This window comes from Lonchura striata, chromosome 8 (genome assembly GCF_050655825.1).
Source record: "Lonchura striata isolate lonStrDom1 chromosome 8, ASM5065582v1, whole genome shotgun sequence".
Lineage (NCBI taxonomy): Eukaryota > Metazoa > Chordata > Aves > Passeriformes > Estrildidae > Lonchura > Lonchura striata.
This window is the reverse complement of record NC_140710.1, coordinates 17,494,732-17,518,226: the sequence shown is the minus strand read 5'-3', so window position 1 is coordinate 17,518,226 and position 23,495 is coordinate 17,494,732. Positions and strand designations below refer to the sequence as shown.

At 39.0% G+C, this 23,495-nt stretch overlaps 2 protein-coding genes across 3 annotated transcripts in view; one reads left to right on the top strand and one right to left on the bottom strand.

Annotated features, from left to right (window-relative positions):
* SLC44A3 (solute carrier family 44 member 3) overlaps positions 1–14,788 on the bottom strand; it is a 90,854-nt gene extending 76,066 nt beyond the window's left edge. Inside the window, exons 1-2 of one of the 2 annotated variants that reach the window (XM_085586517.1) lie at positions 14,538–14,788; positions 14,285–14,397 (exon numbers count right to left, since the gene is read on the bottom strand). The gene's annotated coding sequence lies outside the window, so the exon portion shown is untranslated. Of the gene's footprint in view, positions 1–14,284 lie in introns of both variants that reach the window. The other variant, XM_085586520.1, reaches the window with a different exon arrangement.
* A 112-nt stretch (positions 14,789–14,900) lies between these two features.
* F3 (coagulation factor III, tissue factor) lies at positions 14,901–23,495 on the top strand. The gene is made up of 6 exons (XM_085586524.1): positions 14,901–14,983; positions 15,890–16,004; positions 19,404–19,588; positions 19,987–20,168; positions 20,283–20,442; positions 21,549–23,495. Exons 1-6 carry the CDS (start codon positions 14,917–14,919, stop codon positions 21,695–21,697), a joined length of 858 nt encoding a protein of 285 aa, XP_085442650.1. The 5' UTR covers positions 14,901–14,916; the 3' UTR covers positions 21,698–23,495.

Sequence of the window (23,495 nt, the reverse complement as noted above, 5' to 3'; positions counted from 1 at the left end):
AATATTACAGTAACAACCAGTGGATTTAACATATACGTGTATTTAGATTAATTAGCATTCAACTTTAGCCTAAATTATGAGGCTTCTCTCTTTTGTCTTCCTGTATAACCATTAAAAGTAAGTTGGGCTACTCTGGAGGGCCATTGAGAGCACAGTGTGTTTTACCTCCATTGACTGAAAAGGGGCTGAGGTGAAAGTCCTAATCTCAATATTTAAAATATAAAGACAAACCACATGAATATTCTCTGATCCTCATGACTGTGGTACATTGATTATTGTTCCTCATATCCATCCTGGTCCACTACTTTTTAAACATACATTTGTTCTTAATTTTTCATTCACTGTAGACACTGTATTTCAACAGCAATTGAAAATACCCAAATTAGATTAAAAAGGATCACAGAGTTTTATATGTTCTGTATGCTGTAGTTGCCTTGTCAGAAACATTGGCTTTTAACTCCAGAAAAGTTGTCCTGAGTTCAAGTAATGTATAATAAGCAAGGTAAAAAAAAATGTTCTGACAAAGCAATCTAATATATCTCACTTATTTTTAACAGTTTTAGCAAACCTATTGGGTTTTACTACAGTTTCACTATGTCTACATAAAATGGTAAATTGACAAGTACTTGTCATTAAATCCTACTTTAATCTTTTTTATGGTTTTAGAGTAGACAAAAAAAAAGTAAGAAAAACACCTGTAGAAATAAAGAAACAAACATAATCACCAACAGACGTTTAATTATCCCTGTCCTACCAAATGCCCAGTCTTTTGGCAGAAAAGAGGGTCTTACTGGAAATAAACTGTAGGATGAAAAAGCTCTAGGACATTTACTAATCGCAGATTGGCAAGCAGACTCTAAGGCTCCCAGACTGTTCCAGTCTGGATGAGTTATGTGTGATGCTGTGATGTATGAGAAGAGTTATTTCCAACAGAGAATTATCCATTATTAATTATCAATTATTATTAGCTTTGTGCAAGTTGCCATCCACATTAACACCAGTAGAGCTGAAGGTTCCACACGTGCTAAACAGAGCTAATAGTTTGATCAGGGAATCAGAGATCCCAGCTGAGAGCAAAACCTCAGAGAGCTTACCTTGTTTAAAAGTAACACATGGAAACTCCCAAACTATGATCTCTGTGCCACATGCATTGAGACAAAACAAACACAAACTTAAAAAAAAGCTGTTCAGGTTAAAACCAAATTTGAGTAAAAGAGCCAATGAGAACAAGGTGATTATCAGTACTCTTAGGCTGATTCTCAAGGGAATTAAGTAATTATTAGTCACACTTTAGAACAGTCCAAGAGTGAGAAAAAAAAATTCCAAACAAAATGCTCCTCAAATAATTAAGTATTTTATGGACGATTACATTATTTGGTATCTGCAGTAGTCGCAAATTCCCACAGCTCTGTGCTCTAACTTTTCTTTGATATACATCCCAGCATACTAACACTGTGTAACAGCATATTCATCATGAGCTCATAGTCATAGCAAGTATACTTATTGCTGCCTTTGTAAAAGCTTTTAGAGGAAATATACATAGGATTAAAATGATATTATGAATCAAGGAAAAAGTGTTGTTATAAAAAAATTTCATTTGCTAGACTTCCAATATGTGTCTTTAAAATGTTGTCATTAATAAACTTAAGTGTATATGATCACAATTAGGCTATGCTGAAGAACAGGGAATACTTGAATACTTGAAGCTGAAAGGTAATTCATAAAGTACTGCAGAAAAAGGCAACATTAGGAATCAAATCAACAGCAGGATTACATTAAGTCCTTTCTTGTTACAATTAGTCTAGTCAAGTTTTGAATTGCTGACAGCCCATTTCAGGGCCTTAGTTGTAATTCCAGTGCTTCATCAGTCATCAGATTAATTGGTTTTCCCTTTAACTCTTTATCTATCTTTATCAGGCTCTCTGAGGTACTTCAAGGAAAGGTGAGATACTTAGATACTACATTTTTTCTTTACTTGCTACTTGATTATTTGGTGTATAAACTGGTGTGACTGCTTATGTTTACATACCACGATAAAGCTAACTAAACAGTATCTACTATTAATCTGAGTTACCAATACTACAGACTATGTATAAGAAGACCAATAAAAAGACAGGCTTTTAATTCACAACATGGCTGTATCTCCTCATCACACCCTCATCCCACAGGAAAAATCATTCTGGGGAAGGCTAAACACGTGACCAACTACTGCAATTGCAATACGTACAAGAAAAATAAATAACAATACAGAGAAAATTATATCACTATGGAGATCAGTGCCAAAGCAAGCAACAAAACACATTATTCTGAAGAAAGAGAGGCAAAGACATGCTGAGAGAGCTGCATGACAAACAAACCACCAGGAAATAAAAGCTAAAAGGAATCTAAGTTATCAAACTGCAGCCAGGCATTTTGGGCTAGACTGTACAATTTACATAGAGGTCTGTGTTGAGGGTGTGACTTTGCTGCATTTTATCAAGCAGCTGTCACCACACCATCAGATGCATAATCTTTTCAAGACTCTGAAACTAGCCCTTACTTCTCATCTTGTCCCCTAAGGTGAGGGAAGCTCGGGTAGTTGGATTTGACAAGCCCTAGTCTGTCTGGAGTACATTTCTTTGTTCAGTGGAAAAAAAATTTATTTGTTCACTGGAAAAAAATGTTCTACTTGGCTTTGTGACATGTCCTTGTGCGAGTCATGAAGCAAGCCTGGAGAGACTCATTCCCTGTACCCACCCACCCTTATCTCTAGAGTGTCTGTTGCAAGTTTTACTGAAGGGCAAGGTAGTACCTCTGAACAGATGCAGCAAGCACAAGTCATTAAGCAATAAATGCTACCTTGATCACTTTCTTTATTAGTGTCAAGAGCTTTAATCTCTTCAATGGAATGTGTTTATTTATTATAACAATACACACCCAGAAGTGTCTCACTGGAGTTATGAATCCAAATCAGCATTATATTAAGTAAATATAATTTCTCTATCTTACTAAGATGAGACATTTCCTATTAGTCTATTTGTCTTGCTGCGTAGGGAGACACAATCTCATTGTTTTGTCATACTGCTTTAGTATTTTATCTCAGGTGATCAGGAATTCCTTGGGCTTCAGGCTACTTTGATCTCATGGCTCAATTGGCCGTGTCGTACTACAAACACACAATTTCCATTAGAGTCATGAAAATTTTTGTTTTCAATTTTATCAACATGTCAAGACTGGAACTACAAATGTCACTCAAGAAGCAAATTGCCCTACATAACATTTAGATTTATTAGAAGTAATCAAAAGCCTTATAACTGCAGTATTGGCTGAAGCTCTTTCCTTATACTGTGAAATATTTGAAGTTACCATCCAATTTAAGTTTGTGTCATTTTACTCAGTGAAGCAAGAAAATTCTACTGATATGACTGAGCTCTAATATTTTAACAGTAAATTGAGGGTGAGGAGAGTGCTAGTGGATATTATAGGATAGGCATTCTTTACAAAAAAAAAAAAACCAAACAAACCCAACCAAACAAAAAAAAAAAAGTTAAATGCAGAGCAGATTTGGAGCTAAGAAAATTTGCCAGTGATGTGAAGTCCTACAGTATACCACAGAAGTAGGAATGCTGAGAGAGAGTAGTCAGCAAAAGCTGGGTCAGATCCATCATTCCATTTGCACACAAGATGTTCCCTTCACGGCTTCTGCAGTTTGCAAGTCATTCCTTAAGATCCCTAGAAAATCTATGAGATCAAGTGCTCAGCAAGGGAAAACATGATGCTTGTTTTAATGCAAGTATTGCTTCCTGTAAAGGCTTGCTATAATTGCAAAAACATGTCCCTACTGATTTCATATAATATTAAAAACATGCAAGAATTAATTATTTGGGCAGATTACATTCTGAAATTACTTGCACATTTCTCAGTTTATTTTTTTTTAATAAGGGGGTCATATTCCTCAGTTAAAATTCTCAGTGATGGTATTCTTCTTTGAGTTTTTTGTCTCATTTTGAAGTGTGTTCTTCAAAACTGAATGCTATAATAATAGCTAAATTAATGGGTTGAGTTTTACAAGTCATATTACATAAAGATTTTTAAGCTCTTATAAATTAATATACTTAGCTCAGTGATTTAAAAACAGAACTTGTCTCAAAATCAAGAATTCTTAGCAAAAGAACTTCTGAAAAATGTGTGGTTTCCCTGTATCCCTTCTACTGCAGGTTCTGTCCCAAAGTAAATACAGATTCATAATTAAGCCCATAATAAATGAGAACAAAAGTTTCCTTCCTTTTCACTTGTAGCAGTGCATCCTTACTAGTAGTAGCAAACATGAAAATGCACAGGCAGGTTTGTGTATTTTTGTGTAATCACAGAGACAAACAAGACAACACGAGGCTTGGAAAGTCTGCAAGATACAGACTGTGCTGTGTGGTCTTACCCTGCCACCCCACAAGGGTTGGCAGTTGGGAGTGCAGCTATTTCCTGCATGGACATAATCATGCTCTAATATTTTAACTGTAGATATAAATAGAAAAGTTTTGTTGGCAAATTTAAAGCAAGATTGATGTGATATCCACTGAGCTGCCTGTCAGAAGATAATATTGGTTGATGAACCCTTGACACAGAGGTACTGTTCTTGAGAAGGAAACAAAACCGATGTATGCCTGCTTTAAGCCTGCTAACAAGGCAGATACTATTGCTGGCAAATGCACATCTTACACATCTAAATCTCATACACTTTGAACTTGATTTTCCTCTCCTTTCTATCATGAAATTAAATCCATAAAGCTTAAACCACTATACAGACAGTGTAAACAAGATTAGAATATATGTGCTTTTAATAGAGTTGCACAACTACACAAAGATTACAAATAAATGCACGTTAATTAGAAATAAATGATCTAAACGTTCCAGGTTCTACAGGTTCAGACTTGTTATAAATGACATAACATCAAATTATAAATCTAGGTCATAATTGAAAAATCTTTTGGCAACTTCTCTCAGATCTAGAGAGAATTAATGCACCTTTACTAATGGATGGTAGTTTTTGATCTGCCCCAGTAGTAAACACTTTAGCATTCAGCCAGCTGTGTAACATAAAAATTAGTAAAGGGTTGGGTCATTCATCTTCAAATCAAAGACACTTGAAAGAAAACAAAATAAAAAAGGCCATTATACATTGCAGAATAATTCCAAGATGGACGACAAAAATATTTACAAAGTTGCAGTTGGGTCTCTGGGTATATCAATTCAAATATATTTTTTGCAATTAGAAAATGTTTTTGAGAGAAAACAAAGCCTATGAACAGACAAATATTTTGACTGTGAAGCTGGATTTATGTTGAAAATTTTTGTAAACCTGTGTAATTAAAACCTGTGTAATTTTCTTGGTCAAAGGACTTCTGTATAGTTCTCTGCATACTCCAGCCATATTGCTATTACAGGTCAGTTCACTTATCTGGCATGAGTAAGCTATACAGGAAAAAAACAGGTTAAAAACTGTAATAAATATATATTTGGCATATTTTTTCCTATAATAATTACCCTTGTCTCTGAAAGCAAGTGCTTATAAAGCATTTCACCTGGGACTACTCTTCTGAAGGATAAATAAAGAATACAAAAATAACATCATGTTAACAATATCTCCACTGCACTTAGCAGTCTCTGTTACTTGCCCCTTTGCTACTGACAGAGATAGAACTGAGAGGATTGGTGGAACAAACTTGAAAGGAGATGGAGAACCTAGCTGGGTGAAGGCAATTGAAACCCACAACTAGTAAGGGAATTAGTTGCTGGGCAACAACTATGGAAAAGTGGAAAACATGCTGTATTTGTCAAGTGATCAAGGCAAAATACAGAGCTGTTATGGACACCAACTATAGTGACAGTTTAGCCTAAGAGCATTCTAGCTGCAATTTTCCTTCTTTAAAACAGTGTTCCTTCAGAATTAAATTAGATGAAGTTATAAATGTAAATTAAAGGAGACAGTGAAGGGGGAGGTAGCAAAAGAGACTAACAAAAGCTAGTCTCCTGCCTGCTTTTCTCAAAAGGGAGTCTACACCACTGATTGCTGGCAAAATATCCAAAGAGGCAGAACAGAACTTGCCTGTTTCTTTCCTGGCAGCAAGAAAATATGTTTCCCTGCATACTTTGTTTCTTTTGACTGAATTTCTCCTGTGTCATCAAGGCTTAGTCCAAAAAAGTGTCTGACCTCTATCTTCCTTTCAAGTAGCACATAAAAGCCTTTTCAGTCTAGTATTTTTTGTTTCTCAGATTCCTGGTTCAAGTGAATCACAAGCAATGCATTAATCAATTCATGGGCAAAGTAGGCTGTATTTATATTCTGAAAGTGTCTGAGTTCCAGTTCTTAGTGCTTCCACCCTTCTTTCTCAGACAATGGAAGTAGCATAAACTTTATTGTAAGAAAGCTTAGTAATTAGCACAATCAATAAAAGAAAATTATTAGTGTATGAATTAAAAAACCTTGCTAAGAATCAAAACTGTTAGTTATGTATTTTGCACACCACTGCACATGAATTCCCAATTAATTCATCCAGTCTTTTCAAAAAAGTAACAAAAATAAATACTGAACTTTGAACAAGTTTGGGGTTTGGACAAGAATTTATAAAGTATTCAGAAATATCGAAGCCAGAAGAACAGAAGAATTGGATACAATCTTTCAGATTCTGGGGACATAGCTTTGGACTCAAGACAAGATAGCAAAGTCTGGATTTAAGCAGAATTGTGCAGTAAGAGTTTAAATAATATATTAAAAGAGTTTGGAAGCTGAAATTCAGCAATTCTGTCCTCTAACGCTGGAATTCCACCTCCCCCACTGAATGTCTGCCTCTGCCTGGCAGTACTGCATGTTTGAAAAGGTAACACCTCGAGTTCAAATTCCTCTTGAGATTTTAAAATTCCAAGGTGATACAATCTCAGCTGAAGCCTCTGCTGTTTGTCAAGAGGTGCCTATGTCAAGCTTGCTTCTCAGAATAAGAGGAGAGAGGGAGGGAAAGCATCAAGTGAAACATCTGAAAAACACAGATCAAAGATTTTTTTGCCTAGCCAAGCTTCAGGTTTAATTGAAATATTTCGAAGATCCTAAAACTCCAACAGTTATTAACAAAATTAAGTAATATTTATGATTGAAACTGGATAATCTAGATGATAATACAGGGTTTTTTTTTCCTAAAGCATTTCAGGAAATTTATCAGGGCTGATAATGAAACAAAAAATGCAGGAAAATAGAAACACTAACAAGGACTGCACCAATGGGTCCAAAGATTTTTTACTATTCTTGGGGCTGCTAATGAATCAGTACACAGTTATCTGCCTTCAGTGTTTTGCAATATTGCACAATATTGTATTTGATAAAAGAAAAGATCAGCACAGGTGCTACAGATTATTCACAAACAAGGGCAAAGCTACCTATCTTTAGCTAAATCTTCGCAAATCTTTCTATATCTTTCAAAAACTAATGTGCTGCCTGCAAGGGGAGTAGTGATTGAGTTGAGACCCAATACACACCCTGACCCTTTATCTGCACAAAGACATCTTCTATGCAGAAACAATGGAAGTTGTGCAGTCAGTTCTTTCCCCTGCATCTAGGACTAGCACTAGAAAATGGGAATTACCTCCAATAAGATTACATGTTCTGGACATGCAGGTAAGTGATTCAGCATGAGGCACGCTGCACTGTATCTATATACCTGAGTCAATGTGTTTTGTAGGAAAGAATGAATAAACAACTTTAATCTAAAAATAATTTTCATTTTTCTTATGTCTTGCACTACATTTTCCTATTTTAAAGGTGTATAGTTCTGATTTTTGTCTAAATGCAAGTTAGCTTTGAGTTTATAAAACTCCTTAAAGTGTGTTTGGAAAAGCAATAGTACTTCAGATTTTGCACTAACCTGGGTACATGGTACAGTAGACCAAGAAATACTTCTTACTACTGCTTCACAAAAGCACCAAGGAGCCTAAGTTTGTAAATGGAATCTTACAGAAGGATGGCTTTGACTTTCTAGATGTCTTAGATTGCAAAGGAGTATTTGCTCTTCATTTGAAAGGTACTTTTCCTTCTATTCTAACAACTGTTCTACAAATCAGATACCAACCACACTGTTTGGAACCAAGTCTGGAGGTGGTTAGTCCAAGATGTTTCTGTGGGTATCAGCAGGAGTGAGTGTGGTTTAGATAATGGAGACAGATATCAGGAAACAAAAACTGGGCTGATGTTATTTTGAAGTTAAATATCATGGGGAAAGAACAAGATAACTGGACTAAAATAAAATCAGTTTTTCAAACTTAAAATCCTAGACTACCTAGCTGTTAATAAAATAAGCTGAAAATATACATTCTGATAATAATTGATCAGTGTTATTAATTGTTGTTTTTTTTTGTTCTAAGGAAAACACTCAATGTAGGAGCATATTTCTTCTATGTACTTAACATTCTTTTCAAATACACTCACAAAGCTCTAAGCACTGCTAATCCATCAGCTACATGTTCAAAGGCAGCAGTTTGGAATGCCAGCATTCAAGCTTTTCAAGAGACCCTAACTTGACTCCCAACACACCAGAATACAAAATATAATGACACAATTGTTTTTAAATCTTTGAGACTTTCAGGGTTCAACATTCAGCCCTTTGCTACAAACCACGTCGCTTTTCTAGCGCTAACTGCTGGTTACTGGACGTTTCTCCTCAGCCCTTTTTACTAACTCCTAAATCAATTCACACAGTCACCACAAGTGCACTCTGTGCTCTCTGTGCCCCGATACGGTGAAAGAATGCATTTGGGTGCTGGCTGCTACGGGAGGATTGCTCCACACACAGGAATGTAATGCCTTAGCTAGCACCAGTTTATGCTCTATTCATCTTGCCCTTTAACTGGCTGAATTAAAATTGTTCTTGCATTCAAAGACAGAGAATGAGTATGTCTGTAAAAAACAGTGTAGAGATATTTGAGAAAACTCCTTCAGACCTTGCTGTTAAATCAGATCTAAGATGTTTCTTTACCAGTGTACTGGACAGATAGAAAACTGATTAGCAGCAGTAATACCCCTTTGCATGTATTTTTTGTCAGGGCTAAAATTTTAAGTTGTTTACACTGACGTATGATTTGAGTTGACAAGTAGCACAAAGTGGCAGAAAATATCTAGTAAGTGATATGATCTCTGCCAGTATTTTGTCCACATTAACTGGCACCAAAGGACAGTAAGAACCAAATCCCTCTTTATCTCACAGTAAAATGCTTCACATTTTACAGTGAAGTAAAATTCACTCTTTCTTGTCATGATGATGAACTCAGCTAAAATCATGCTGCATTAGCCTTTTATGTATTTTAATATTTATTTTGTTCCTTGAAAATAAAATTTCAAGTCTGACACTGGGGGCACAAGTATACTGATTTGAGTAGATGCTATGTTTTGTTTACATTGTTGTACAGTTTTTTTAAAATGTCACTTTACAGTGATATTTAATTATTCAGTAAGCTGTGAGTAATTATGTCAAGTTAAATCATTCTTGTAGCATTTGGATAGCGTTCTATTAGTGTAGCAGGCTGATTATGTCCCATTATCAAATACAGAATTATTCTCCAATAGCTAATTATTTTTAATCTTCTGACTCCCACCTCAGCAAAAAAAGACAGCATCAACAAAGTAATGTAATGTCAAACAGAGATGCAGGATATTAAAGAAACTCAATTTCATATTGATGGTTAGTAAAGAACGGGGCTTTTGTTGTATCAATTTTCTCCAAAAGAGAAAGCCATTTTACATGAAGATTAAACATTCCAATAGCAAAGTCAAATGGAGTGCTATTTACCTTTTCCTCTCTCACCATTCCTAAGAATAGGTTTAATGACAGCCTAGAGACCACATTTGTTCAAACTGAAGCTTTGTTTACTTTATCCATGGAATTGCCTAACCTTCAAGGTGTGATCATACCAAATATTTTTAAAGAACACTGAATTTAACTAGCACTGCCTTCACTGAGATGTTATATATGCCACATCAAATATTAATAAGTCCATATTTTTAACAATCTATAAGAAAGGAGAGTAAGTTTTACTAAAAGTTACAAATACCTGTCTAGTAAAATGGATTTATTTCAGTCCTGAAATTTAAAGTCATGAGCTGGGACTGGATTCAATATGAAAAGAAAGGAGGCTACTCTTAATGTACTTGACTCTTTGAAAATAAGTTTTATTTATTTTTATTTAATATTTATGTTGCTTTTTGGGGTGTTTTTTTCAGTTTGGTCTCTTCCTCACAAACTCAGGCATGAGAAGAAAACTAAGTAAATAAGGTCCGTTAGTTTCACTTGTGTCTAATGAAACTTGGGAAAAAGAAATCTTATGAGGGAGATGCATAATAACTGCAAGATTAATTTATGTCATTAAGATATCACAGGGTAAGCTAAATACCCCAAGAGGATACTTCACTGTTGGGATGGAACACCTGGAATAAAGGGAAGACAGTGTCAAACATCAGATTCAATCTTATAACACTTTGGTTTGGCTAAAGTAAAGCCTCTGAGCACAGAAGGAACCAACACAATTTAGTGTCTCTATCTCCATAGTTTCTGTTGTGCTCCAGTGACATTTATTACTACTTTTGTAATTGCTTGTCCTCTAGCAGGAGAGCCTCACCAGTAAACACACCCAGCTGTCCACAGCACTCAAGCAGCACCCTGGCACTCCTCACAGCACAGCTGTGCTATTGCTGCAGCTGCTCGCTTCCGGAAATCCTCCATGCACCAAATCAACCAAAGTTTGGTTTAAATTTTCACTTACATGATCTTATTTACCCCAAGGCATTGCTGAAGATCAGAGAAATAAAATGCACCAAATATCATGAAATAGTGCTGCAAAACATGATTTTGAAAAGGATAATAAATGCATCACACATCATTCTGTGAGTGAGAAACAGAAATTTGCATCTGACACCAAAGCAATGTTGACAGGAATTTTCAGAGTGGAAAAGGCTCAAAGCCTCCCTCCCTGGGATGCCTGTCCTGCCTCCCAAGCAGGCATCATTTCCACACAGAGCCCATCCAGACCCAAAAACTCCTAGAAGACTTGTTGCTGAGCTAGTATCTCTTTCTAACATATCCATATGATAAGTAAGGAGATGTGTGTATGGCCAACGTGGTAACAACACAAATTTTGAAAGCAGAATATCAGAAAAACATAAAAATACTCACTTCAGGATTTCTACTATCAACAAATGATTCCCCTAATTTAAATTTTTTAAATTTTTGGTAATTTCAATTTTTCTATCAATTTTATTATTCATTACTTTTTTTCAACAAGTGAAAGGAAGATTCATTAACGTCAGAACTGGATTTTAATTTTTAACTAGTTCTATCCCAGTGAAACTTGAATGTTTTCTGTTAAGCTACATGTGATTTTATAAAATCAGAGGGTAGCTTTATAATCACAGAATAATTTATAATAGTTTAGATAATAAGAAAATCAGGGATTCACAAGGAATTCATGATACTGGGACTTTCATTGGTATAGAGATTTCAGGCACAGCAACAAACAGAGCCACTTTTAGGTATAAAAGTTGATTCTTCACTCCATTACACTGGTCCAGAGGGAGACTGAACTGAGTTTCTGTGCATCAAAAAGGGAACTTAGTAACTAATTTTACAACATTATTCAATTCCTCTTAATTATACATACTGTTTCTCAGTGATATTTGTGAGTTTGTGTATGCATTTATAACACAGTATTTGATAAAGCAGGTCTGCAAGAGAAATGCTAAGATATTTATGGAAGCAGGTACCAAATTACAGGTTGTTACCTGAACTTCTGGGGTATCTAATGAAATATAATTTATTATATAATTACTTAATTTACTGAATCATATGGGTCACTAAGACAAATTAAACAAAGACTTAAATTTAAGATAAATATCAGGAGCAATTTCATTTTGGAGAAAGCTCTCTATGATTTCAAATCCTGCTCACACAAGTAAATTTTACACTATCGGATATGATGATATTGCTGACTTTGATGTTAGCAGGGAGTGATGAACATTTTATAGCACTACAAAATTTCAAAACATTAGTAACTATTACAAAATTTTACTTACAGTCTTGCAAAACCATCAGTGTAAAGAAACCAATCTGTCATTGATGTCACCTGAGGCATTCCACTTCAATAATTATATATGACTGTACAGAAAACATGATGTGGCAATTGCTTTGCTAAGCAAACAATTATTTGTAGCTCTCTCTAAGCAAACCAGTTTAGAGACTTGGCAGGTCATATAGAAAAATAAATGCATGCACCTCTTTAAAAAAGAATGGAGTTTCACAGATTTAGTTTTGCTTTCCTCCTCACATTTCCCATAATCAATTGGTGCCATAGCATACATATCACAGAAAGAAAATCTGTAGAACCTGCTTGCATTTTGGCAAACCTTCTAAATGGGTAACAACCATGATTCCACCCAGTTCACCAGACTGAAGATATCACAGAGTCGAAGAGGTCATCTAAACTAAGTTGTGCAGCCAGGCTTGTGCTCTTGCATGTCTCCCAGATATTCTAAACAGTCCCAGCAAGATATTCTCCATCAATAGAAATGTTCCATTTATTTCAACACTGAAATAGATTAATTTGACTTGCTTTAGGTACCTATATTAGGAAAATATGTACTTTACCTTAGGAATAGATTTTTTCTCAGCTGGTTGTAAATGAGCACAGGATGACTACTTGGGTTAGAGACATGTACAGAGATGATGCCTACCTTTTGGCATTCCACTCTGGGAGCCAGTACTAAGTTTCTAGACAAATTGCCAGAGCTCTACGTCAGCAGAAGGCTCGCCTGCATGTAGCAACATATGTTTGAAAAGAGGCACAATTTTTCTGTGTTAAATGAGCTGTTGAAATACCATAAAGTGGGCAGGAAATGTGACCAGAATGTCACAGTGAAGTCATTGGCTGCTGAGCAGACTTCAGAGGCTTCAGCCCATGTCATACTGTGTGAGGTTCCTCTCCTCTCCCACGCTGGTTGATGCCTGGAGCCAGGAAGGGCTGAGCAGTTCTCATTCTGTGGTCAAATCTGCTCTTGGCCAAAGAAGAAGAGCAGAGGTGGCAGCAGCAGCAGCTCCTCACCTCTGTGCTTTTCCCTTTTCCATTATGCCCCTTGCCATGCCAACCTGATCAGCTCTGGCAAACTGGTGTCCTCCTTCTCTCATGCTGCAGCAAGAAGAACATCTAAGAGCCTAGTGTTAGTAAACACTGAAATACCATGCTGGAAACTGGAATAAGGTAGCAGTGGTCACAGTGGTTAATCTGGACAAGGTCTGGATGGTTCCTCAAGTGTGGGAGCTTTTGATAGAAGAGATGTGAAGGAATAGACAGGAGAAGGAAATCCTGAGATTACCTGCATAAAAACTGCAGACCCACTTTCCATCTTTTGTGACTGAACTACACTAAATTAAATGGAATTAAAGTCTAAAAGTTCTTTAAACATGTACGTACTATTTCTCTTTCTAAAATCCTTTGAAAATCAACTGTGATCTTACAAGGTAACCATCTTGAAAAGCTAGACACACAAGATCTGTATTCTACACCAAGTTAAAAGCAGGCAATATTTTTGGCTGAGGTAATGTTGGCATACAGCTACGTACAGACAGTGCTGAAATTTTATCAAAAACAAAGAAGGAAAATGAGAAGGTGTATGGCTGGATTTTAACTATAATGTGCCTATAACTTAAAAATCAAGGGTTTAGGTGCACCTTAGAATTATATGAATTCTGATGCAGACTCTGGTTGAATGGATATTGTAATTTGTTCCATATGCATTTATTTTGCATTATGAGAGAGAGCTGATTGCTTGCAGACAAGTATGTGTCAACCATGGAAATTAAAGGTAATTACATATTCAACTTCTCCATTAGTCTTCTTCTTTTACCTACATGTTCCACACACCTTGTACCAAGTCAGCATCAAAAGAAAAAGAGTCGGTCTAAGACTGTAAATGCCTATGTCCCCCTGCATTATGCACGTGTTTCCCACCTCCCAGCGGCAGTCCTGAGCTGGCGAGCACAGCTCCCTCCGGATCTTGAGCTCCGCAGAGCCAGGGCCCCGCCGGGCAAAGGGACACCGCGATGGGCCCGCACGGCCCCGCAGCCCGAGCCTCGGCAAAGGCTGAGGCTCGAACACCTTCTGTCAGAAACACATTCCCCGCTCCTCTGAAAACGGCACACTTTCCAGGGTGACCTTGCAGGAAAAGGGTTAACGGCCCCTGGTTTATAGGAGACGTGAGGTACTAAGCCCTAAAATTTACCTGAAAATTACTTTCTGTCTAGTGCGACCGATCAGCCTTGACAGGGTCCGCAACGCACGGTGTGAGGGGATCGATGTGACCTAGCTGAGCAGGTGTGTCCAGTGGCCTGTGTCCTGAGGGAAGGACGCGTATTTAGCCCTTCAGAATGTACAGAATCAAAGATAATTAACCCAACATCACTTCTGCGTGACCTGCTGCCCCACAGAGCAGCCGCTTCCGAGCTGGGGTGTCCCAGCTTTAGCCCGCTCAACACCTTTAGCCAGCTGAAGGCTTGCAGAGGATGAAGCTGGCTATCCAGCGGTGTCCAGCTTCACCAGTATTCCAAGAAGCGAAGTGGGGCTTGTACAAGGGCAGCGACCAGGCAGAGGGACACGGACCGCAGGCATGTCCAGGTGTGCCCTCACGTCCCGCTCGGCCCGCGCCCGGGACGCGGCGGCGGGGCTGGAGCCCGCGGGACACGTCCGGCCCCAGCGCCCCTCCCCTGCCTTTCCTCGAAGATCCCCCACTGCGCTTACTCAACCGGCCTAACTTCTGGAAGGCCCCGGGGCGAGGCCTCGGACCCGCCCCTGCTCTGCCCCGCTCCATATATAGCGGCGGCGGCCGGCGCACGTAGCTCGCTCGCCGCGGCCGGGATGCTGCGCGCCGCCGCCTCGCCGCGGGCGCTGCTGCTCTGCGCGCTGCTCTGGCACCCGGCCGCCGGTGAGTGACGGCCCGCGGGACGGGCGGGACGGGCGGGACGGGTCCCTCAGAGCCCCAGGACGGGGTGTCCCTGAGGGAGTCCGCGGAGAGCCGCCCGCGCTGGCGGGAGGGGAACAGCGACAGTGGCCCCCGCGCTCCGGGCCGGCGCTGCGCCGCCCGGGCTGCGAGGGCTGGTCGCCACTGCGGGCTCCTCGCTGGCCAGCGCCGCGCTGGGAGCGGGGGTGGCCGCTGCAGTGAAGTCGCAAGATTTCCTCCCGTTTCCCCCGGCTCCCAGCTTGTCGAAGAGGTAGAGGAAATTAGCGGTGAGGGCTTTACTTACTTCCAGCTTTGCGAGTGCTTTTCCCAGGCGGCTTCGTCTTGGGCATTTCCCCGAGGCAGCTGTGGCTGGCCAAGTGTGCTTGAGAGGGACACAGATGCATCCCGGGGTGGCCTCTCTCAGATGCTGTAGGTGTGTAGGGCAACCACAGATATTTAGAGAGACTTTATCTTTCCAGAATATGTAAATGGCAATCCAGGAGCTAACGCTTTCTGCAGCAGATACAACTAGGGATTGTTTTGAGCTATGCCTCGTTTGTTCAGTGCTTGAACATTCTCATGCATGTTCAAGCTTTTGTACCTTCTGCAGAGGTCTTGGATCAAAAAGAGAGCATTAAACAGAACTTCAAATTAACTCATCAATTTCAGAGTTACGAGACAGGAAATAATTGTCTTCTCATTCTTCACTTCTGCCAGGACACATTTCTTTAGTAAGATAAGCAGTCCTTTACGGGCAGGACTGAGTCTTTTGCCCCAAGAAAACGTTTCCAAGTTGCAATTAATGGCAACTGCTTCATATAACTGAACAATGACTGCAGGGAAACAGGAATTATATATAATATGACTGATGGCACTCTTCTGTATTTAAAGGCTATGAAATCCTACCAACAGCAGTCAATATAACTTGGTCTTCAATCAATTTTAAAACTATACTGCAGTGGCAACCAAAACCATCAGGCTACTTCTATACTGTAGAAATACATGGGTAAGTAGATAACACTATGATATGTTCATTAATGGCAACTGAAGAAAATGAAAAGAGCGTGTTTGAATATTTCTGAAAGTGAATGTAACAGGAAAAATGCCCAAACATTAGGATTTAGAAAAACCGCCAACCCAGGTGTCAATCTTTTTTAGTGTCCAACTATAAAAATATCAGGTTTAGACTTCTTGTTTTGCCCACTTCAGAAATGGAGAGATGAGCTTTAGATCAGTATTTCAGTTCTGGGGTTCAGTGCTGCTCAAGAGAACCAGTCAGGATACTTTGAAGGAGTTGATACTCAATCTGACGTACCATGTATTAGACAGAACTTCACCTTTTTATGTCTTTCAAGGTGTCTGGACTTGTGTCTTCAATGTTGGGAGGTGTCTAATAAATGAGTCTGCATTTTATTCTAATTGGTGAATCACAGTAATTAATAATTTTGTCTTGCTGGGTAATACTAAAAATTACCTCTGTTCATCTACCTCTGTCAAGATATTGTGTTTAATGTAAGCTGTAAAATATTGTGGACATAAAATATAGCCAGTTTATGCGAAGTGCTTAATGCCTCTTTCAGAACTGCACAAAACTTTCTGTGAAGTTCAGTAATAAATCTGTGCTGGTTTTAGCTCCCATTTTAATACATAGAGCACTATTTAATGTGCCCTAAAGGGAAAATCTATCATCCAACTTCCTACATATTAATGCAAAAAGTGGTACTGTAGTCTCTACTGTCCCTAAAAGTGACATAAAAATGAGTGTTCTCTCATGACTAACAAGTGAAATACCAGTATAATGGCTTAATGCACTTTTTCATTCTTTAAGAGTGATTAGATTAATGGAATTAAAAGCACACACTTAGCAGAACAAATTTAATGAAATTTTTGAATCTGGAGTTTCTTCCCAGACATTTTGCTTTCAAAAAATTTAAATACCTTTGCCCAAGATTCAGTATAGAATCAGATGTAGTTCTGTAGCAGAGGTGCCTCTTTTGCCTGAAGTTGCTGTTATGGAGGAAATGGGATTAAATATTTGCTTTCTTGTGTATGTATATTTACAGAGTACATTTCTTCCATCAAAGAAGCCAAACCTCTATCCCTTTTCAGTGCATTTCTTGTCACACTCTCCCCAACTGATCTGTGGCAAAAGAAATCTGATTAAGTGAGAAGGGAGTTCAGCTAACTTTAAAAAATGAAACTTGATCTACTTTGAGGAAAACCTCTGTTAATATTCAAACAGTCAGCACTCGCTTTTCTGGCTGAGATCACACAATTTTTGTTCTCCTTAATTCACTAGCAAAAAGAGGGAAAAGAGTTGAAGGAGTAATATCTAATCTGTTTTTTCATTCCTTCTTGTGAGGAAATAAAGTGAGAAATTAACACTTCTTCATAGTCTCATTGCTATTTCATAAGTAAATATACCTGCCTTCTATCATTTAAAAGTCAAGAGAAGTGCATGGGTCATGCTTTTTGTCAGTGCTTTTAGATTGTAATTCTGCATTGAAATTTGCTGCTGCTGTTTGGTTCTTAGTGGCATTTGCATAGATGCAAAACCAAATTACATCTACATGGAAACATTGTTGTCACATTAAAGAATCAGTGTCAATAAAGCTTTCTATAACAACTGATATTTCTTAAGGCAATAGTTTTCAAATGCATCAAGGATAACACCTTCAAAGTGATTTTTGCATCTTATTGTAATGGTTTGACACTGGCACAATGCCAGTGCCCCCATGAAAATGCAATCTCTCTATTGAATGCTGTGAAATGCAATCAAGAACAGAGCAAAGCAGGCCAAAGCTTAGTAACAGAAAAAAACTTTATTAAGCTACAACTATAAAAGAAAATAAAAGGGAAAAAAAAAACACACATAAAGATCAAAATGAAAACCTTGCAAAGCATTCCTCCTCCCACCACCCAACTCCAACAAACCACAGTGAGACACAATCTGGACCCCAATCAGGTTTCCACCCTGCAGACAATCGATACTCAGCCCCTTTGAGGGAGGCAGGAGTCTCTCCTGTGCCACAGACCCCCCAAGAAAACACACTGCCACATCCTGTGTTTCCATGTTACACATGGCACCGCCCGGAGAAAAAGTTTGCCATGGTGACCCTTCTCCTTTCCATGCGCAGTGCTCTCACCACCAATGCATGGATGGACAGACTGCTTTTAGGATTTTTCCTTTCAAGGATGCCCTGCCAAGAGGGGAAAAAAACAGTTCAGTTTTTCATTTTTTGGGACCACAGTCCAACCCCATTTTCCCCCTGGGGCCAAGGGTCCAAGAACAGAGATCTCTTCTTCTTCTTTGAGGACAGGGGGCACCACCACAAACCCCCTAACTTTCCTCTGTTTGCTCCACTTCTGTCTTTTCCCAGCTGAAGCAGGTCTCTTGGCTCACTGGCATCCTCCTAAAATACAGTCTCTCTTGGAGGAGACAAATTGTTTCAGTTTGTGGCTAACAGGGAAAAAGTCCAGCCAAAAAGCCACTCCTCATCTCCTCCCACCTAGAATTTCTCCTTCTAACATCCCAGGGTCCAAACTGTCTCTCATCCTCTCTTTCAAACTGAGGAGGAGTGACATTTCACAAAGCTTTCATTTCTCAGGAAGTCCGGACTCCCTGGCTGGCTCTCTGCCCAGATTTTCCAGCTCCCACAAGCAACTGGGCACCTTGTGGCCCCCCGCTCTTCTTCTTCCCCGCGGTGAACTGCTGACAAGCCCCGCTGCCTCTCTCTCTCTCTCTCTCTCGACTCAGGGTGGGGAACAGAGACATCCCAGATTTCTCCACCCTTCTACTTGCAGGGGCCAGCCCAGTTCCAGTCCCTCCACCCCTGGGCCCACCTCAGCCAGGCCATGGGCCTTCCCCTCCCCACCCAGCCACGGCCGGGCAGGGGAGAGGCTGCACTGCACGCTGACCAGAACCAAAGAGAGCGAGTTCCCCTGGGAATTCTGCTTTTAACCCCTCTGTGTTCTTAGAGGCGTGTCCACCTTCAATTGGTCAATATCCAAATTGACCTCTTCCTTCCGAGAAAATTCTTTTTCCGTGTCAAACCACAACACTTATATATTTTTAAATACATTCTGTAACTGCAGAAAAATGTAAAATCAGAACCAGTTATGGTTTCTATTCAATTAATGTAGAAGATTGATTTTTTAAATTTATATATATGTCCTATAGCACATTTCTGTAATTAATATCAATCACACTTGAATTACTTAATTCTGCTTTGAATTGTAAAATATAGCTCTACAGAATAGTGACTTTAGAGGTTTTCTCCTTTTAGCCTCTACTGGATGAGGGAAATTATACAGTTTGAGGGGAAAAACATTTTTTAACGTATCTAAGTATATAATACATATGTCTGGTTCAGAAGTGTTGACACTTCTTTCTTGCTCTTTTCAGACAGACATCTGACATTAAGAGAAAATGCATGCTGACATCAGAAACAGAGTGTGATGTTACTGATGCCCTCAGGAATGTAAAGGAGACCTATACAGCACACATACTGTCTGTAAAGCCTGAGAAGATGGATAACTTTGAAGAGCCACCTTTTGCAGCCTCTGAAAAATTTACACCTTATAGCCAGAGTAAGTAGGTTTTCCAATTAAATCTTACTGTAAGTTTATTTTCAGGCTTACTTCTGTTGATTTAAACAAGGCTTAGATTGAGCTGAAAGGTTTTTTTCTATAGATTCCTACAGTAACCCTGCTGATATTGGAAAATAAGATATTCAGGCATAAAGCTTTCCCTGTTGTAGGGGATGGTGTAAGATTTTGGTTACCATTTGTTTCTCACTGCACTGAGTAGACCATTTAGTTAATATTATGTACTAGATGAAGAGACTTGTTTACAATCTAGGCCTTCACTCACTTTTTAAGCTTGTAATAGATTTGAGGAGGGAAGGTATTGGAGGGCAGAAGGAAAGAAGTGCATGTAGTATATAAATGAGGATGTCAGTTTTTTAATTCTAAAAATCTTTGTTTAGCTGTTATTGGAAAACCAGAGATAAAGACTTATTCACAAAAAGGTTCCAAACTGAATGTCATGTTCGAAGATCCACTTACACCATATATGTTTCCTAATGGAAGCTTTCTGAGTATTCAAGATATTTTCCATCATGACCTGGAATACAAACTCTATTACTGGAAAGATCAAAGTTCTGGAAAGGTAAGATTTAACTCTATTTTTTGTTCGGTAATAATTGTTATATTCTGTACAGTTACACAATTTCTGTGCTACCTTCAGAGTTGACACTTGAAATATTTTCTTTTTCCTTTACAGAAAGATGTAACAACAAAAAGCCATAATTTTGAAGTAAGTGTTGACAGTGGAAAGAACTATTGTTTCTATGTCAAGGGAATCATTCCCTCTCGCAGAGAAAATCATAATGGCCAAGAAAGCATGGTGCTCTGTACCAGTGTAGGAAGGAGCATCTTAGATGGTAAGTTTCAAGTAAGATTTGTCACTCAGTCTTTAATATTCTAACAAAAAACCACATCTTTAAATTCTGGTGCCTGCAATGAAATAAACTGTTTACTGTATAAGTTAGAATACACAGTTAGAACATGGAAACTTATGGGAAGAGCTTACTTTAAGTAAGAGTCCACCATCTTTAGTTAGTTGGAGCTGGTTTTAGGGTTTTGCCCAACTGTTTTGGTGAAATTGTCTGAGTTGATGACTGGTGTCTGAGGTTCCAGATCTCATCACTAGCCTTCAGCTTCATTTTTGTTTCCAGTTGTTTTCCTCAGATTCTTCCAATAGCAGGTGCCATAGTAAGTGCTTGAAGGATTAGCTCTCAAACATGGAAGTGCTGTTAACCTGCCTATCCATTTACTTGTAGTATGAACTGATCTTTAGTTATGCCAAAAGCAGATAATGAGAACAAGAGTTTCTTTCTTGTTCCAAGGTCAGAGATTAGCAGATAGACTTCTTTACTGGTAAATAAGTCAGCAAGTGTACGTGAATCAGCCAGCCATTTCAGACTAGCCATTTGGCTATCACTTTCTTCAGTATACAGTCATTAACATTACTTAAATAATATCATGTTGCTGTACTGTATCTTTCTTCTCTCCTGTTAAGAATATTTGCACTCTAGAGAAACTCTTCTAAAATGGCAGATGAACTCAAATTAGCTTTCTTGTACAGAGAATTTACCACAAAAGTGACAAATTGCAATTTCATTAAAATTTAAATAGAAAAATCTTTTCTCGGTGTTTTCTATCCTAGAATAGATTTTCACTTGGACAGAAATAATGTACAGGCAGGGGGAACGGTTTGACTGACTCTTACGGTGTTAGCATGGTACTTCAGTGCACTAAATAAGCTAGATTAAAACCTAAAGTGAACCAGATGAAATAAAGCTTTACTTCAGTTTAATAAATTAATGTTAAAATGTATTTAGTTGACACTGAAGTGGTGACTCCACTTCTGTGAGACTAACATATAGAAAGCATTTTTTCATTTGGTGGAATGAGTGCTAAGAGTTTGTAGCACTGTGGCATTGTGGGTTCTGATAACTGAATCTTGGTTTTTTTTTTTCCCCTACAGAATATGGAGCAGAAGTCTTTATTATCCTAGCAGTGATAGCAGTTGCAGTCATCACTCTTGCCATTGTCCTTCCAGTGGTTCTGTGTAAACGCAAGAAAGCAAAGAAAACAAGAGATGTGAGAGAAAAGGAGCTGCTTAATGGTGTCTAAGGAAAAAGTATTGCAGACACTAGTAGCAGAGCCAAAGCCGAAAAAAAACCCCAACAGCAAAAAAAAAACCTAAATTGGGTAATTGATTGGAGCCTTTTAGGCTCTCTGAAACAGGAATTCTGAAACCCAAACTTTATGTGGATTAGAAGATCCACTAGACAGTACAGATACAAAATCCAGATATCAGGAAGCCCTGTGTCGTTAGCGGCCAGAGGCTGGATGAGCATTCTGGTGATCTGTTACAATCATAGCATGTGCTGAGTTGGAAGAGACCCATTAGGATCATCGAGTCCAAGTCCTAGCCCAGCACAACACCACCCCTGTGCCTGACAGTGCTAACAGCTTCTTGACCTCTGCCAGGCTGCTGCTGTGACCACTTCCCTGGGGAGTCTGTTCCAGTGCCCAAACACCCTCTGGGTGAAGAACCTTTTCCTAAACCTTCCCTGACTCAGCTTCATGCTGGTTTTTTGAGTGCTGTCACTGGCCACGAGAGTGAAGAGATTGTACTGTCCCTCTGCTTCCTTTGGCGAAGTTGTTGAAGTGTCTCCCTTCAGTCTCCTTTTCTCCAGGCTGAACAGACCAAGTGACCTCAGCCACTCCTCATACAGTTTCCTTTCTGGAGCCTTCACCATCTTTGCTACCTTCCTTTGGACCCTCTCTAACAGCTCAATGTCTTTTTTCTATTGTGGCACCCAGAACTGCCCCCAGCCCTTCAGGTGAGGCCACCCCAGCTCCGAGCAGAGCGGGACAATCCCCTCCCTTGCCTGGCTGGCCATGCTGTCCCTGATGTCCCCAGGACAGGGGTGTCCCTCCTGCCAGGCCACTGCTGGCTCCTGTTCAACTTTCCCTTGACCAGGTCCCCCAGGCGCCTTCCTTGGCCCCTTTCTGCTGCCCAGCCTCTCATTCCCCAGTCTGTCTGTACGCCCAGGGCTGCCCCATCCCAGGTGCTGAGCCAGCACTTTCCCTTGTAGAACTTCCTATGGCTGGTGATTGCCTGTCTCTAAATTGCCATGGTCTCTTTGCAGAGAGATTTTTCCTACATTGTTCCCAAGCCCCTTCTATTGTCCTGTCAAACAGGATTCTGAACTAGAGGTACTTTTAACTTGATCAGTGCGGCCTTATTGAGCCAGAAGATTTACGGTACTTGTGAGGGGGGAAAAAGACACTACTTTTGAAAAATAGGTGTCTTACCTAACTAAAAGGAATATTTTTCTGTTTCTATGAAACAAACCCTGTATTTATCTGCCTTTTAACAATATTAACTAGTGAAATAATCTGTTAGTTCAGATGTGACAAAATTGCTACTTTTATTTCTGCACTTCTTGGATAAAATTAACTTGGTCTGTTTATCTTTGGATGTAGACAAAGGTAAACAAACTGAAACTACTGCACTGGCAACTTGTAAGAAACACTATTGAAGCAGGTACTTGCTATTTATCTGAAAAGTATATACAGTTACACTACACTTAGAGTTATATAGACAGAGGAGTCTGATAGTTCCAACTAAGTGTTAGAACAAATACTTTGCAGGCTTTGAGTCAGCAGTAACTCACTTCAGCAAGCACTGAATAGGTAGCAGTATTTACTGCATTTTGAGTATAATTTTTAATTAACAGTTGAAGAAATGGTTGCTATGGTGTAGATTCAAATCATCTTGGTGATGGGATTTTTAGACCTGTTGCTTTGACTTTTTAGTATTTATTTTATAAATGAGAATCTAATTTTTATACTGGTGTTATCTGTTTTTATGATGGTAATTTATACTTTTCTAGTGAAATAAAGGTGACTGGAAACATAG

Coding starts and splice junctions, on each gene's coding strand:
- F3 (XM_085586524.1), top strand. CDS start 14,917: ATGCTGCGCGCCGCCGCCTCGCCGCGGGCGCTGCTGCTCTGCGCGCTG. Junction 14,984..15,889: donor GCTCTGGCACCCGGCCGCCG/GTGAGTGACGGC, acceptor CTGTATTTAAAG/GCTATGAAATCCTACCAACA. Junction 16,005..19,403: donor TATACTGTAGAAATACATGG/GTAAGTAGATAA, acceptor TGCTCTTTTCAG/ACAGACATCTGACATTAAGA.